This window comes from Mytilus galloprovincialis, chromosome 6 (genome assembly GCF_965363235.1).
Source record: "Mytilus galloprovincialis chromosome 6, xbMytGall1.hap1.1, whole genome shotgun sequence".
NCBI classification, from domain to species: domain Eukaryota; kingdom Metazoa; phylum Mollusca; class Bivalvia; order Mytilida; family Mytilidae; genus Mytilus; species Mytilus galloprovincialis.
Window position 1 is genome coordinate 16697381 of NC_134843.1, and position 16840 is coordinate 16714220.

The 16840-nt window shown below is 34.1% G+C and overlaps 1 protein-coding gene across 1 annotated transcript in view; it reads right to left on the bottom strand.

Annotated features, from left to right (window-relative positions):
* The window catches only part of LOC143079069 (histone H4 transcription factor-like), a 59113-nt gene that overhangs the window by 40707 nt on the left and 1566 nt on the right, over positions 1-16840 (bottom strand). The window contains exons 2-5 of the mRNA XM_076254226.1: positions 9602-9791; positions 5192-5418; positions 4134-4239; positions 314-466 (exon numbers count right to left, since the gene is read on the bottom strand). Of these exons, the coding sequence (XP_076110341.1) occupies positions 314-466; positions 4134-4239; positions 5192-5418; positions 9602-9776 (661 nt within the window). The 5' untranslated portion in view covers positions 9777-9791. The remainder of the gene's footprint in view (positions 1-313; positions 467-4133; positions 4240-5191; positions 5419-9601; positions 9792-16840) is intronic.

A 16840-nucleotide genomic window follows, 5' to 3' on the forward strand; every position in this document is an offset into this window, starting at 1 on the left:
ATGTTCAGAGGACTGTGAAATTGGGATAAAAACTCACAATAAAATCAGAAAGATCATATCATAGGGAACATGTGAACTATGTTTCAAGTTGATTGGACTTCAACTTCATCAAAAACTACCTCGACCAAAATCTTTGACCTTAAGTGAGACAGACAGCTGTTGAACAGACAAACCAAAGGACGCACAAACCGAAAAACATAATGCCCTTAGGTGGGGCTTAAAAAAACCTAGCCACTAGTCAAATAAATAAAACCACAACCATATTTATCTCCCTTTCAGTAAATGTTTGCACATTAAATACACATATACTTACATTCAACCCCTGCCTGTCTTTTAACATGATCTACAAACTTGGTCCTTGATGAGAACAGTCCTCCACAGGTTGGACACGCTATCACCTTCTCCTGTGTATGACTACGTAGATGTTCACGTAATTTATACTTATTTTTAGCAACAGTCTCACACCCTACAATGATAAAAAACAAGTCAACCAGTTAGAATGCCTCCGATATTTCTAATATTGAGACTGAGAAAGATCTTTTATATAAGATTTCAAATTTTCAGGGTTTCTGTTTGAAGTTTCAGATTTTGAAAATAATAAACAGCTGCTCCATGAGCGCATGATACGCCCGTTGTCTTGTGTGTAAGTTTTATGCAATGATCATAATTAGTTTCTGAGATACAGCGCGACATGTGAAAATTCCCCTTTTTTAACAAAAAACTCAATTACTCTAACATGTCTAAAATGAAATTTTGAATCATCACCAAAAAGTATACAGATCTTTAAATTAACATAACTAAGAAGAGTGTAAAGTTTGAAGCAATAATCATAAATTGTTTTTGAGATACAGCGCGACATGTGACCTCTGCCTACACCCCCCCCTTTATTTGTATCAAAACCAAAAAGTATACAGATCTTTAGATCAATATAACAAAGAAGTGTGTAAAGTTTTTTAAGCAATAATCATTAATTGTTTTTGAGATACGTTTTACAAAATACTCAATAACTCAAAAAATAAAATTTTGAAGCGTCACCAAAAAGTATACAGATCTTTAGATTAATATAACTAAAAAATTTGTAAAGTTTTAAGAAATACTCATACATCATTTTTGAGATAGGGTGCGACATGTGAAAAAAAAACACCCCTGTTTTAGTTACAAAGTCATGTAACTCAAAAAGTTTTTATCTTGTTTTCACAAAAAAGTATACAGATCATTTGATTAACATAAGAAACAACTATATTGAGTTTCATGAAATTTGGATAAGTCGTTCTCAAGTTACAGTGCCACATGTTTTACACCGGACAGACAGTTGGACAGACGGACGCACAGACGGACGCCGGACATTTATATACAATAATACATCCGGGACCGTCAAAAGATTATCGGGCATGTATAATAATCAAAGAGCAGATTGCTCTGAGGGATACGATTGCCATTGTTTTCATTGATACATGTATTATTATTATTTTCAAAAATAATTTAACTGCACATGTAAAATACTCGTAAAATGTAATTTACGTAATCTGAATAGTTATTCAACTTTGAAAATAGCCAATCCTCGATACAAGTGTATGAACAATGTACTTATTGTCTTTTATTTTTGTAATATTAATTCCAAGTTGACTTTCCACAGCAGTCACTGAGAGTGAGAGAAGGTATTTCACATGGTACCTTATCACCTATTTTCCTACATGAATTCTAGGTGGAACCCCTATTCCTAACTCTATTTAATTTCCTTTGGGTCAGTGGGTATGAATCCTTTCTGTACACATTCCTCTGTTTAAATTGTGATCGGTTTTCATATAATACAACGTCAATCGACAGAACAAGTTAACTTTTCTCAAAGTATCGTTGTTTAACTAAAGTTACTTACGGAGGGAGACAACTCGAAGCGATAATATGGAAGACTCCATTTTGGCTGAAGGGGTGTTTTAGTTACACCTTTACGTCGTGGACTACATTTATTTTAATTTAAATGATGCATATGATTTAAAATTATGCAACAACAATAGCAGACAGACATAGACAGGATCTCGTGAGTTTCAAATTAATCAATGGAGTGGGGGAATCCAGAGCAACCATTCAGTCTGATACCCCTTCAAGTCAAGAAAACTATACGCATGCGCACAATTATATAAACAAACCCTAGATTTGTGATTTGTAGCAAGGGCGTATATTAAATGTTAATTAAACGACCTTCATTTCTTTATGGAAGTACAATATCAAATATCAGTTTCATAACGGTGACACATATGACAAATCAACTTCAGTTCTTATATGACAGAAATATATTTATCGATCGGAATTCAGAGAACTCTTGCATGTTATCAAAACTGGGGAATTCCCTCTGTGTTTCTAAATTAAAAAAAAAACACTAAATATAAATACTGCTTAATTCTGATTTTCCGTGTTGTTAAAAACATGCATACAAGTCAAGGGAAATATCGACACATGAAGATTATGAGAAGAACATTATAGGACAGTTGTTTAAATTCAATCCTTTTGTTTTTTATACCATTTAAAGCAAGACAATCTCAAGAATCTAAGATGTTCCTTGATGTTTAGAATAAAACGGTTGACGTGAGGGCATCATGGCCCTGAGTCAATGGTATAAGTCTACAGATTGCTTAAAAGCAATTGTATCCCAATAAAAATTAATTATGTTATAAGGTTAATTAAACAGCAACTCTTAATCATGATTTTAAAACCAGAAAAACAAGTTCTCCAAACAACACATTTTCGGAATCAAACGACAATGGCATTCTGGAAATATTTTTGAAAGTGACCGAATTATTTGAAGGATGAACAGCCAGAAGAACAGCTGGACAGATACATGAGATACAACTAGAGGCTCTGAAGAGCTTGTGTTGCTCACCTTGGTCTATATGCATATTTAACAAAGGACACTCTTCAAAATTGTAAACAGAAATAGAATTAATGACAAAAATTTCTTTTTTTGTTGATGTTGATCAATTAGTCTGACTAGTTTCTATCTACCTTCTTCAGTTTTTGCTCAAAACACAAAAGAGGTTAAACAAATCCTCATTAACAGCAGTCACTCCTATAAATATTGACAATCTGCTAACTATACCAGCAAAATTTACTTGCTAGTAGATCTTGTCTTGTTGATCAAGTTTTTATCTATTTATCATAATTTTAACCATATAAGGCAAAACGCTAAAAAAAGAGGTAAATTCCTCACATCATTAAAGGACAATAATTCTAGAGAAGAGTTGTCTGATATTTTCAACTATGGGATTTGTAGATTTGAAGATCTTGCCAACTGATCATTTTTTAATTTTAAGTTTCTGTAGATCTCTATTTATCTTGAAGTTGAAGATAGTAGCCAATTTTTTTTTTAATGGAAAGAATTGTCACCAAAGGGCAATAACTCTAACTTGGAGTCAACTGACGATTTTGACCATGAAGAAATTGCCTTGCTAATAGTTTTTGCAATTTAAATTTTCTCTCTTTAAAATAACAAGCAAAAACTTAATAAAGAAAAATGGTAAAACTAAGCATATAAACTCCTATAAGAAGTCAACTGAAATTTTTGACATCATAGACAATTGTAGAGCTTAACATTCTAAACTTTTTTGCCATGCCAAATTTTCTCTATGTATAATGCTTTTCAAAATTGTAGAAACAAGAATGTGTCCCAAGTACATGGATGCCCCACTTGCACTATCATTTTCTATGTTCAGTGGACCGTGAAATTTGGGTTAAAACTCTAATTTGACATTCAAATTAAAAAGATCATATCATAATGAATGTGTGAACTAAGTTTGAAGATGATTGGACTTCAACTTCACCAAAAACTACCTTGACCAAAACTTTAACCTGAAGCAGGACAGACGGAGGAACGAACGGACGACGAACAGACGAACGAACAGATAAACGAACGAACGCACAGACCAGAAAACATAATGCCCCTCTACTATTGTAGGTGGGGCATAAAAACTTGCATTTTACCATTATGATCTATTTTAAGCCATGTTGCTCATCTTGGTCCTATTGGGCCAGGTGAGCTATAATGTAGGTAATAGCAATAAAGCTCATACTTTAAGAGTGAGTGCATTATAAATATAATGTACATCAATGTTTTAAAATAAGTAACTTGTTAACATTACCTTCCCATTCACACCTAGCTCCGTGTTCCAAATTGTTACCCTCAGGAAATGTCTCTGAATGGTTATCTACGTGGCGGTAAAATATCTCTGGATTGTCAATTATCGTCTAAAATTAAATGTTGGAAAAATGAAAGTTGTATTTATTTTTATTTATAGCATTAGCCATCTCAAGGAAAATATATCAACAGTAGCAAGGTTGATTGACCAAATCCCATTAAATATTTTTTTAACCTTGATTCCCTAGGGAACATTCAGTTTAACTTTTGAAACAAATAGCCTACAAGTGCATGAGAAGATTTTTTTTTTAATTCTATGACAAGTGGTGCAAATATCTTAAATACACTGTTGGTACCCTTTGGGCCAGGTGAGCTTAAAATGGCGTATATAACATGTATAAAATCTTATTCTATTTGAAATAAACTATAATTCAAATCTAGATGTATCCATTGTTACAAAATAAACTGTTGATATAGAGACATGTACATTATTTTTAGAGTAAAATGCAAATGTTTAAAATTAAAATGACAGGACCTTAACTTGTAAACTATGCAAAACAATACAATTAACCATGACCGAAGGGGCATGTATATATCAAGTCAAGCTGATAACAAGATATGCAACCGACAGGAAGAGGGTATTTTAATTATTGTTTTACATTTATAAACCAAAGCATATTTTTACACACAAAAAATGAAATTTAATGTTATGATATCATTATTTCCACTTTAAACATGAATAAGTAAATCTATTTCAGTGTGACTAGGAATAATTATGCATGTTTAAAATCCCATTGATTTTATTAATGTTATTAAGCTTAACCATCAAGAGTACCAAAGTATCACTCCCAGTTTGATTTGAGTTTGTATTGATCATGGCATGTTACTTTAAATTGATTGACTTCAGGTCTTGAACTCTGAATCTAATTTTTTTAATTCTCAAATTAATTCAATTTCAAATATAACAGCAGCAATATATATGTAAATTTTCACATTCGGACCATAGAAAAGCATTTAGGACACATGAAATCTATAACATGCAGGTTTCCTTTTGTACCTCACCTCACACATATTCCACCCACACTGCAGTCTTTCTGGTAACTCTGGGATCAGATTACGACTTTGGTTCTCTAATAAACATCCCCTTAACCCCATCTTACGTATCATCTGCTCTCCTATATTCTTAATTTTCACATGAAAACAATGGAAGTAGGCATGGCGTAGAAAATCTGTTCTACGTCCTTGGACCATTGTGTTACATTCTCTCCACTCACATGGGAACTCTCCGTCTGAAATGTAAACAACAGTCTCCTATTTTACATATAAATTATATCATGCATATTAACTACCTGAAGGATCATTCAGAGGGCACATATATATTACAAAGTAGACTAATAGACATATTCACATAAAAAGAAAAGTGGCAATACATAAAGCTTAAGTTTCATTTATGGGTGAGGTGTCCTTAAAAAATATATAAACATCTAACAAATTAAAGGATATCAAAGTGTGCCTAACATTGACAAAAGGTAGTTCTGTTGTACAACTAACATCCCTGGTACAAATGTATCTTTGACAATTTCTAACATAATTTTGGTGTAATGATTGACTTTTATAATCTATTTAATCACTAATGTCAGCAATATCATCTTGTCTTCGTGTACTCTTTAAGGATGTACACCCAAAAATTTCTAGAATTAAACTTTTGTTCTTAACCTGATTATTGGGTTTATATGACTGTAAACAAATAATTGAAGAAAAATCATATGGTGGCCAGGTGGTGCACTTCTTTTTTTTGCTACAGCCCTTAGAAAGTACCCAATATTGATGATCTGCCCATATTTTATCAGTTTTTGCCCTTTTTGGGGCTTTTATCGTGAAAAAAATCACAGTTCCACAATTAAACTTTTTTTTATACTTTCAATAAAGATGGAGTGGACCAACCTGAATAAATCTAACTTAAAAAAAAACATAGGTAGTGTGTTAATATAAGAAAGTTTTGTCATACTTTGATGCTTTTTCATGGCAAATTAACCATGCTGTTAATTTTGTCAATTTGTGATTTTCCTCTGTTTTCAGAACAAAATGCATATGATCTCAAGTTTTTTGTTATAAATGATTGAAACAATACATAACTAAGTAATTTGAAAAGACAAGAGTGATATGGGATGTACATGTGTCTGGTAAAATCATTTTTTGTACCCCCCACCTATTTCCTCAAATTTTGGCTAAATAGACTGCCTTGATTGGTAATAAAATTTGAAAATTTAATTACTCAAAAACTACTGATTGTAAATACCTAATTTTTTCACGGAGTTTAGTTTGATTGTGATATTAATTAAATTCATTGCTATTTTCCACTTTTATCACATGCTTTGGAAATAATCCCTGAACGCAATTTCAACGAGACTGAAATGTCAGAATAATACACCCTTAAGATAAAGATATTTCTAAATATCAATTGTATAATCATGATAATGAGTCATAATGAAGTGGATTTTAGCAACAATAGGTCACCATACAGCCTTCAACAAAGAGCAAAATTGATACCATATAGTGAACTATAAAAGCCAAAACATGACAAAATTAGATACAAATGAAACTAGAGGCTCTCAAGAGCCTGTATCGCTCACCTGATTCTACTTGGGTTTTTGAAATCATATAAAAAAATATAAAATTTGGCTAAAAGTGACAACACAACCTCATTTATAAGGAAAGGAACATGTTTAATTTCATTCAAAAGTCCCCCACTGGCGGCCATCTTGGATGACGGATCGGCTACAAAGTAACAACACTTGGTCACCACCTCATAAGGAACATTCATGCCATGTTTGGTTTTATTCCATTCAGTGGTTCTCTAAAAGAAGTCATTTGTATGCATTTCCCATAGGGTCCTATGTTAAACTAAGTCCCCCGCTGGCGGCCATCTTGGATGATGGATCGGCTACAAAGTAACAACACTTGGTCAGCACCTCATAAGGAACATTCATGCAATGTTTGGTTTTATTCCATTCAGTGGTTCTCTAAAAGAAGTCATTTGTATGCATTTCCCATAGGGTCCTATGTTAAACTAAGTCCCCCGCTGGCAGCAATCTTGGATAATGGATCGGCTACAAATTAACAACACTTGGTCAGCACTACATTAGGAACATTCATGCCATGTTTGATTTCATTCCATTCAGTGGTTCTCTAAAAGAAGTCATTTGTATGCATTTCCCATAGGGTCCTATGTTAAACTAAGTCCCACGCTGGCGGCCATCTTGGATGATGGATCAGCTACAAAGTAACAACACTTGGTCAGCACCACATAAGGAACATTCATGCCATGTTTGGTTTCATTCCATTCAGTGGTTCACTAGAAGAAGTGATTTGTATGCATTTCCAATAGGGTCCTATGTTAAACTAAGTCCCCCCCTGGCGGCCTTCTTGGATAATGGATCAGCTACAAAGTAACAACACTTGGTCACCACTCCATAAGGAACATTCATGCTATGTTTGGTTTCATTCCATTTAGTGGTTCTCTAGAAGAAGTCATTTGTATGCATTTCCCATAGGGTCCTATGTTAAACTAAGTCCCCCGCTGGCGGCCATCTTGGATGATGGATCGGCTACAAAGTAACAACACTTGGTCAGCATCCCATAAGGAACATTCATGCTATGTTTGGTTTTATTCCATTCAGTGGTTCTCTAAAAGAAGTCATTTGTATGCATTTCCCATAGGGTCCTATGTTAAACTAAGTCCCCGCTGGTGGCCATCTTGGATAATGGATCGGCTACAAAGTAACAACACTTGGTCAGCATCCCATAAGGAACATTCATGCTATGTTTGGTTTTATTCCATTCAGTGGTTCTCTAAAAGAAGTTATTTGTATGCATTTCCCATAGGGTCCTATGTTAAACTAAGTCCCCCACTGACGGCCATCTTGGATGATGGATCGGCTACAAAGTAACAACACTTGGTCAGCATTCCATAAGGAACATTCATGCTATGTTTGGTTTTATTCCATTCAGTGGTTCTCTAAAAGAAGTCATTTGTATGCATTTCCCATAGGGTCCTATGTTAAACTAAGTCCCCTGCTGGCGGCCATCTTTGATGATGGATTGGCTACAAAGTAACAACACTTGGTCAGCACCACATAAGGAACATTCATGCCATGTTTGGTTTCATTCCATTCAGTGGTTCACTAGAAGAAGTCATTTGTATGCATTTCCAACAGGGTCCTATGTTTAACTAAGTCCCCGCTGGTGGCCATCTCGGATAATGGATCGGCTACAAAGTAACAACACTTGGTCACCACTCCATAAGGAACATTCATGCTATGTTTGGTTTCATTCCATTTAGTGGTTCTCTAGAAGAAGTCATTTGTATGCATTTCCCATAGGGTCCTATGTTAAACTAAGTCCCCCGCTGGCGGCCATCTTGGATGATGGATCGGCTACAAAGTAACAACACTTGGTCAGCACCCCATAAGGATAATTCATGCTATGTTTGGTTTTATTCCATTCAGTGGTTCTCTAAAAGAAGTCATTTGTATGCATTTCCCATAGGGTCCTATGTTAAACTAAGTCCCCGGCTGGCGGCCATCTTGGATGATGGATCGGCAACAAAGTAACAACACTTGGTCAGCACCTCATAAGGAACATTCATGCCATGTTTGGTTTCATTCCATTCAATGGTTCTCTAAAAGAAGTCATTTGTACGCATTTCCCATAGCGTCCTATGTTAAACTAAGTCCCCCGCTGGCGGCCATCTTGGATGATGGATTGGCTACAAAGTAACAACACTTGGTCATCACCTCATAAGGAACATTCATGCCATGTTTGGTTCCATTCCATTCAGTGGTTCTCTAGAAGAAGTTCAAAATGTAAATTGTTAACGACGACGACGACGGACGACGACGACGGACGACGGACGCCAAGTGGTGAGAAAAGCTCACTTGGCCCTTCGGGCCAGGTGAGCTAAAAACCAATGCCAGTTGTCACAATTGTAGGTTGTTTAGTATAAAATCACTGATTTAGAAATGCAACTTTTTACACCATAAACAATGATAATACAATGTTGGTCAATATGAAACTTAAACAAATTAGCCTCTGGTATTATTTTAAAAGGGTTCATATTGCTTTTTTATTAGACTCCGTGTATTCAGTGTTGTATTTTTTAGTATTCTACTTTTTATTATCTTTATTGTTTCTACTGGTAAGTCTTCAAATTCTTAAGCATTTATCCTTGATGCTGGGCCCTATGCAGGTATATTTATTTATGTTATCTAAATCTGGGGCTTGACTCTTTGACTCCAGCATATTTTAAGTTTTGTTGTTTTCTGGGTAATGATTGTAAACTAAAGTTTGTCTCATGTTACTTTTTCTTTGACTTGAGGTTCTTGACAGCCTTTTTGTTTTTTTCAAACATTGTCATATGGCAAATTTTCTGGACAAAATTATGTTTATTTAAGTGTTACAAACAATAGATACCTGTATTTGGATCATCCCTTCCAACTTCATAATGATGTCCTATAAGATGTTGACTCATGTGGGATAAGAATTCCTCCATATTATTAAACTGATGGGAGCATTCTCCCCACTCACACAGTAACATCAGTTCAGACATTAAAATCTTTGTCTCTTTGGTATTAGGTTTGGGTGGCATTTTCTTTTATTTGCTCTGTAATGTAAAAGTACAGTTGAACAAGACATTCATAATCTACAATACTAAAGAGAGGTAATTGACAATTGGGTTTGACTAAACTGAAAGATATATAGGTTAAATTGTACAGGATGTTTCTTGTATAAGAATATTTACTCTACAGGCAAAAATGACTTTGACTGCATAAGAATTCATACATGTATTAGGCACTTGGTGACCCTCTGCTGTTGTTTTTTATTTGGGCGGGTTGTTGTCTCTTTGACACATTCCCCATTTCCATTTTCAATTTTATTATTAGGCACTTGCAGGCTATAATGTATCCAGTTGCATATGACTATTGTGTATTTCACAAATTTCACTCTCCTAGATCTTTTGTATCTGACAATGACTAATTTAATGTTACATATTCTTGTCTTAAATTTTAAAAAGGTTTCTAATTTTTTTACATTTCATTCATTTCACGGAATTATTTAAAGGCAATTAATTTATAAAAGATTGACAATTTGAAACTAAACAACAGTTCATTAGGCCTAAAAAAAAAAAAAAAAAATTCCAAGTCCGGGTCCGTAATTAGTTTCAAATACCGGAAGTCGGCCATTTGCAATGTTTTTAAAGCACCTGCTGTGCAAATTTCTTGGATTTTAACATGTTTAACCTTTTAACATTAATAAAAGTTAGATAAATTGTTATGTCGATTAACAGATAACCTGTGTCAAAAACAGGTCGGTTGATACCATTTTTTTTTTTAAGATCCAATAAAAAAATTAGGGTCGGGCTAAAAAACAGGGTCGGTCAGGTTACCGGTGTCATATGGTATTTTGAACCCCCTAAAATTTTCTCGGCCTTACTGCATGTACTGAAAACCTCTATTCAAATATCTGGCTTTCCTGTTGTTAAGTAGCCTCAAATGACCAGGACTCAAGCTACATGTAGTGGGCAACTGTTGCGAACTGGGGGCAGAATTGCAGTGGGGATCCAGAACTTTTCATAAAGGGAGACTGTCAATATATAGCTACTGTGGATTCATTAATATTCTTTGATATCAATCTTTGTGGATTTCGTGGAAACAGGGGTACTAAAATTTAATTATTAGATGAATTACAAAATTTCTGAAGGAATATAAGCAGACTTTGCCAAAACTACGAAATTTGATATTCACTAAAATGCAAGTTTTCTTCAATCCACGAAAATTAGTACCCACGAAAATATATGAATCCACAGTATATCTGGTCACCAAGGTGCTCACAATAGTCGCTGTCATTGGTTTTAACATTTTGTGGATTTCGTGGAAACAGGCCTAGGGGAACCAAAATTTAAATATTCGATGAAATACAAAATTTCTAAAGGAATATAAGCAGACTTTCCAAACCACGAAATTTAATACTCACTAAAATTTTCTTCAATCAACGAAAATTGGTACCCAAGAAAATATATGAATCCACAGTATATCTGGTCACCAAGGTGTTCACAATAGTTGCTGTCAGTGGTTTTTCATCATCATATATATTTTTTCTTCTATTTCATGATGTAAAGTATTTCAAAATATTCCAATTTTTGGAATAAAAAGTTTGTAATTTCATAAGCATGACTAGAACTTGATGAAAATGGTCTTTAGTTTCAAAAGTTTGGGTTTCATCCATTTATTGAATTAAGTGCCAGTCTGCCTCAGGATCAGGCAGTGACCAAAACATGATAGTGTCAGATTTTGATGAAAACTTGCATCAAATCACCTTTGGCTATTTTGTGCTCTTATGACAGGTTGTCATCAGGGGCGGATTTAGGCGGGAGTGTGGCTTAATAAAGTATCTGTGGAGATCACGAAAATTAATGTAGTTGCATTCCATCCATTTTAACATTTAAAGTATATAAAACAGTAAGTTTAACAGAATCAATGTGATCACTAATCAACTGACCTACTTTTTAATTAAGTTCTATAAATATTCTTCAAAAGAAGGTGTGTGTCAAACACCCTGTATTTGATGACAAATAATAGGCTTTTAGCTGTTAATTTAAAGTAAAAGCAATTGTTACATTGCTGTTTTTATAAACAACTTCTTTGATAATCGAAGTTCCAAAACATCCTGAGGTACGTTAAAGTGCCCTACCCATGGTTAGGTTGGTTATTTCATTATGGTACGGCCAAGAAAACAGTCCAGGTTAGATTCTTTCTTAATGAAAGATAGAAATACTGGTTCAAGCAAACGGTTAGTTTATTAATTTATATTATTATTTAATATTTCTGTGTCTAAATGTATATATTTCTTACTTACAACCTAAAAATTTTGCCAAAGTATGCATCAACGGTCTTAACACGTACTACCTTATTTCACAGGACTGGATCCCAAGAAAATAAACATAACTTTGTAAAATCATCTCACTCTGATTTTAGAGATTTTGGCGAAAACGGTTTAAAAGTCCGCCACACCCTCCAAAAATAAAAAAATTCAAAACAGATATTACATGTATGTAAAGACAATTAAATATAGGTGGTAATATATATAGTAGAAATTCAAGTTTGTTTGAAAAATCTAATATTGGTCAGGTGAGCTATGTCAGGTCAGGAATAACCACCAATTGGTGGATTATACCTCAACTGATGTATAATACACCAATTGAGGTATATTGGTATAGACCAATTGATGTATAATGCAAGTTTTTTGTAATTAAATGCTAGTGTGAGATAGGAGCATGATTTTGCAACTTGCAACCTATTTCATGACCCTTATTGAGTCCTCTGAAAGTTTCAGTTTTGTCAAAGCCTGCTGCATCTCTTGAGAATGCATGTGTACAACAATTTTTTTGTTGAAACATTTGTACTATTGACCATGATTGACTTTTGATAATGAAAGTCAAGTATTAACAAAGAGCTCCATTCACCTGTGGAGTTGTACTCATGATCACATGACTGCAGACAGTAATGATGTCCATTGACAGGTGATTACAGGTAAATTTGCCAATCAAGAATTGACAAGATAACAATAGAAGAAACTTCAAATACAATTAGGCCACACCAATTTAATTTCTTGTTCTACGGATTTTTGGACTCCAAAAACTGGGGCCAGCGAGCGATTTGAAAGTTTTAATAAAAAAAATATTTAATTTGCAAATTTTTGAGCTAAGCTTGAAAAGTAAAGGCGAGCGATTATAATTTTTTGTTTGTAAAAATAAAATAGTAGGTTTTGACAATATTAAAACTTGATTTATCCCTTGTACTTTGACATTTCTTTAATTTATGAAGTATTTTTTCCCTGTTCACCAAGAAATAATTGATTAATTAAATCTGGTCTTGTATGTGTGACTGACAATGAGACAATTCTCCATCCATGTCATAATCAGGTTTGGAACAACCCCTTAATGTTATAAATATTCCTTTTATGAGGGGTAAATATAAGTTACAATATATTTTTTTGTAAAACACACTTTTTGGTACAAAAGGGTTCAAATTTTCCCAAAGAACTATATATCTTTCTGGTATTAAATGGTCAAAACATGTCCAAGAATTTTGTAATATTCCTGGACTTTTAACCATGTAATCACATTTACTTTAACAGTTTAATATTATTCAAAATAAGTGGACCCCTCTTTTAGAAAAGTTGTTTAAAATATTATGTATTTCTCCTCTTGTTGAGTAAAAAATTCTAGTTTTCAATGATTTTGTATAGTAGCACTATACAAATCCTTAGTATTTCTATTTTCTTTTCTACATCAGTAAAAAAACCATTGTCTGAGGGAGGGTTGTTCCCAACCTGATAATAACAAACACGGGTCAAAGTACGGCCTATTACACAAGGCTTTGATCCAAACCAAACAGCAAGCTATAAGAGACTCAAAATTATTAGTGTACACAATTTGAACAGGAAAACCAAGGATCTAATTTATATATCCAAACAGGAAAATAGCAATGAACCACATCAACAAACGATAATGCTGAACGACAGGCCACTGAATCAATCAGGATAGGTGCATAAACATCCAGCGGCTATGGATAGTTTTGTTTCGACAGCATATATAATTGCAGTTGAAGACAAATCCTTCAGAAGTTCTTTGTACTTTATTCTTACAACGAACATTTTTTGATAGGGAATATAAGTAAGGGGGAAAGAAACCAATGTCTTGTTCTGTACAGGTACTTCCGCTGTTATATATATTTATATCGGACCACTGGTTTTATGATGAAACAAATATTCTCACAGATATTTACACAGTGTGGTGGGGTGCTTATAGGTTTAAAATAGTTAGGCCTAAAAAAACAAGAGTGCACACGCTGAAATGTCTCACCTTCTATACTAATCATTGATATTATGTTGATAGTCCTAAGTATAAACATGATAAAGCTAAGCTTTATAACAACTGTCACATAAACTTAACATTGACCAAGATGACTAAACATAGACCAATGAACCTTGAAAATGAGGTCAAGGTCAGATGAACCATGCCAGGCAGACATGTACAGCTAACAATGCTTCTATACAACATATATAGTTGACAGATTACTTATAGTTTAAGAAAAATAGACCAAAACACAAAACTTAACACTGTGCAATGAACCGTGAAAATGAGGTCACGGTCAAATAAAACCTGTGCAACTGACATAAAGATCATAAAATATTTCCTGACACCAAATATAGTTGACCTATGGCATATAGTATTAGATAAAAAGACCAAAACTCAAAAACTTAACTTTGACCACTGAACCATGAAAATGAGGTCAAGGTCACATGACATCTGCCCGCTAGACATGTACACCTTACAATCGTTCCATACAACAAATATAGTAGACCTATTGCATATAGTATGAGAAAAACAGACCAAAACACAAAAATTTAACTTTGACCACTGAACCATGAAAATGAGGTCAAGGTCACATGACATCTGCCCGCTAGACATGTACACCTTACAATCATTCCATACAACAAATATAGTAGACCTATTGCATATAGTATGAGAAAAACAGACCAAAACGCAAAATTTAACTATAACCACTGAACCATGAAAATGAGGTCAAGGTCAGATGACACCTGCCAGTTGAACATGTACACTTTACAGTCCTTCCATACACTGAATATACTAGCCCTATTGCTTATAGTATCTGAGATATGGACTTGACCACCAAAACTTAACCTTGTTCACTCATCCATGAAATGAGGTCGAGGTCAAGTGAAAACTGTCTGACAGACATGAGGACCTTGCAAGGTACGCACATATCAAATATAGTTATCCTATTACTTATAATAAGAGAGAATTCAACATTACAAAAAATTTGAACCTTTTTTTCAAGTGGTCACTGAACCATGAAAATGAGGTTAAGGACATTGGACATGTGACTGACGGAAACTTCGTAACATGAGGCATCTATATATATACAAAGTATGAAGCATCCAGGTCTTCCACCTTCTAAAATATGAAGCTTTTAAGAAGTTAGCTAACGCCGCCGCCGTAGCGGCCGCAGGATCACTATCCCTATGTCGAGCTTTCTGCAACAAAAGTTGCAGGCTCGACAAAAATGTTGTGTTTCCGGTCACCCGACCGACTGTCCTTCAGACCCCAGACTCAAAAGTTTTTAAAGATGATGTGGGAAAAAAAATAATTTGTATACCTACTGACCATTTTTTCTGAAAGAAAATAAAAAATTCTAAGTCCCTCGATCTTTTTATCGCCCCAAAAGAAAACAACGCTAATTTTAAACTCAAGGCTTATTTTTAGAATGTACTGGAAAGTGGAATCTTCTTGGCTAATTATATATGCGGGAGCATGCGCAGTAGTTATTTTCGTTTGTCAGTGTTTGAACATGGCAACACAACGCGTCCTCTTCAATGTTCAACGCGGAAAGTGTGACCATTTCGCGGAGAAAAAAATATTTCTAAATTTTACAGAAAGTAAAACTTTTTTGACATTAGCAATGAAATTCATCCAATGTCTAACATCGATGAAAAAAAATACACAACACAAATTTTGTGCTCGGCCACCGGCAAAAATGACTGGACTGAGATTGATGACAATAACACAACTGTTGGAACAATGCAATCTTTTTGGAATTCAATTTATCAAATTTTCATGCCAGACCCTTCTTCAAAATGAACCTGATATTAATCCATCTAAAACTGGTCAGCCAATCAACGCTTTAGACATTCTGATGAAAAGCCACAGATGCTTTGCCAAAAGAAAGTGTTCTGCCAGGTACAGTGTATATAATATATTTGTCTATCTGTAGGTTTGGGATGATGTTTGGTTCATGTTCCTATAAATGAATCTGCCCCACATCTTCTCAATTTCTTTCTCTGACAATCCCAAACTTTTGGTCCTGAAATAGGGGAATTGGGTTTAAAAAGCTTATTTCCTAGGGGAAGTGCTGCCCAAATTTTTTTTAGGTTTGGACTTATTTTTGTTTTAAGGGGTATTTTAAAAGGGTAAACTAAAAGTTATCTCAGGGAGATTCATGAGATTTTTAAAGTGGGTAATCAATCTCTTTCTATTAAATCCCAAACTTTTGTCTGGTAACTGGAAATTGAGTTTTATATATATTAAAAAGGCAGTGTCTGCACGTACCCGCATGTGGGTACGAATAGTCAAATTGACATTCGTAGGCTATGCGTACCCACATCCGGTTTTTATAATAAAATGCAATCAAATCGGGAATTAAACGTGAAATATATACAGAAATTATCGATAATATGGGGATTTCGAGTAGAACGAGTGAAGGGTATATGACAAATAATATTTTCGAATTGTATTTATAAGTTAATAATATATAATAAACCTTGCAATTAAATGCACACTGATTGAAAATGAAATATACATTACCATGATTACAGTCCCTGTAAACTATAGTCCTATAATATATAATATCCGAATTTTAAGTTGCTTCCACGCCTCAGAGGCAAACTATTTTTTGATGCGCTGAAGGTTTACATTTTCGTCAAACATTTTGTTATTTATTAACGAAGCTTTCATAGAAGATTATTGGCATCGGCCTTTGTTTTTCAGATTAATGTATTAGGCCTTAATTTTTCCTGTCGAACTTGTTTAGAATTTTTTGCCTCCGTGAATACAAAAAAATATTCTGTAAA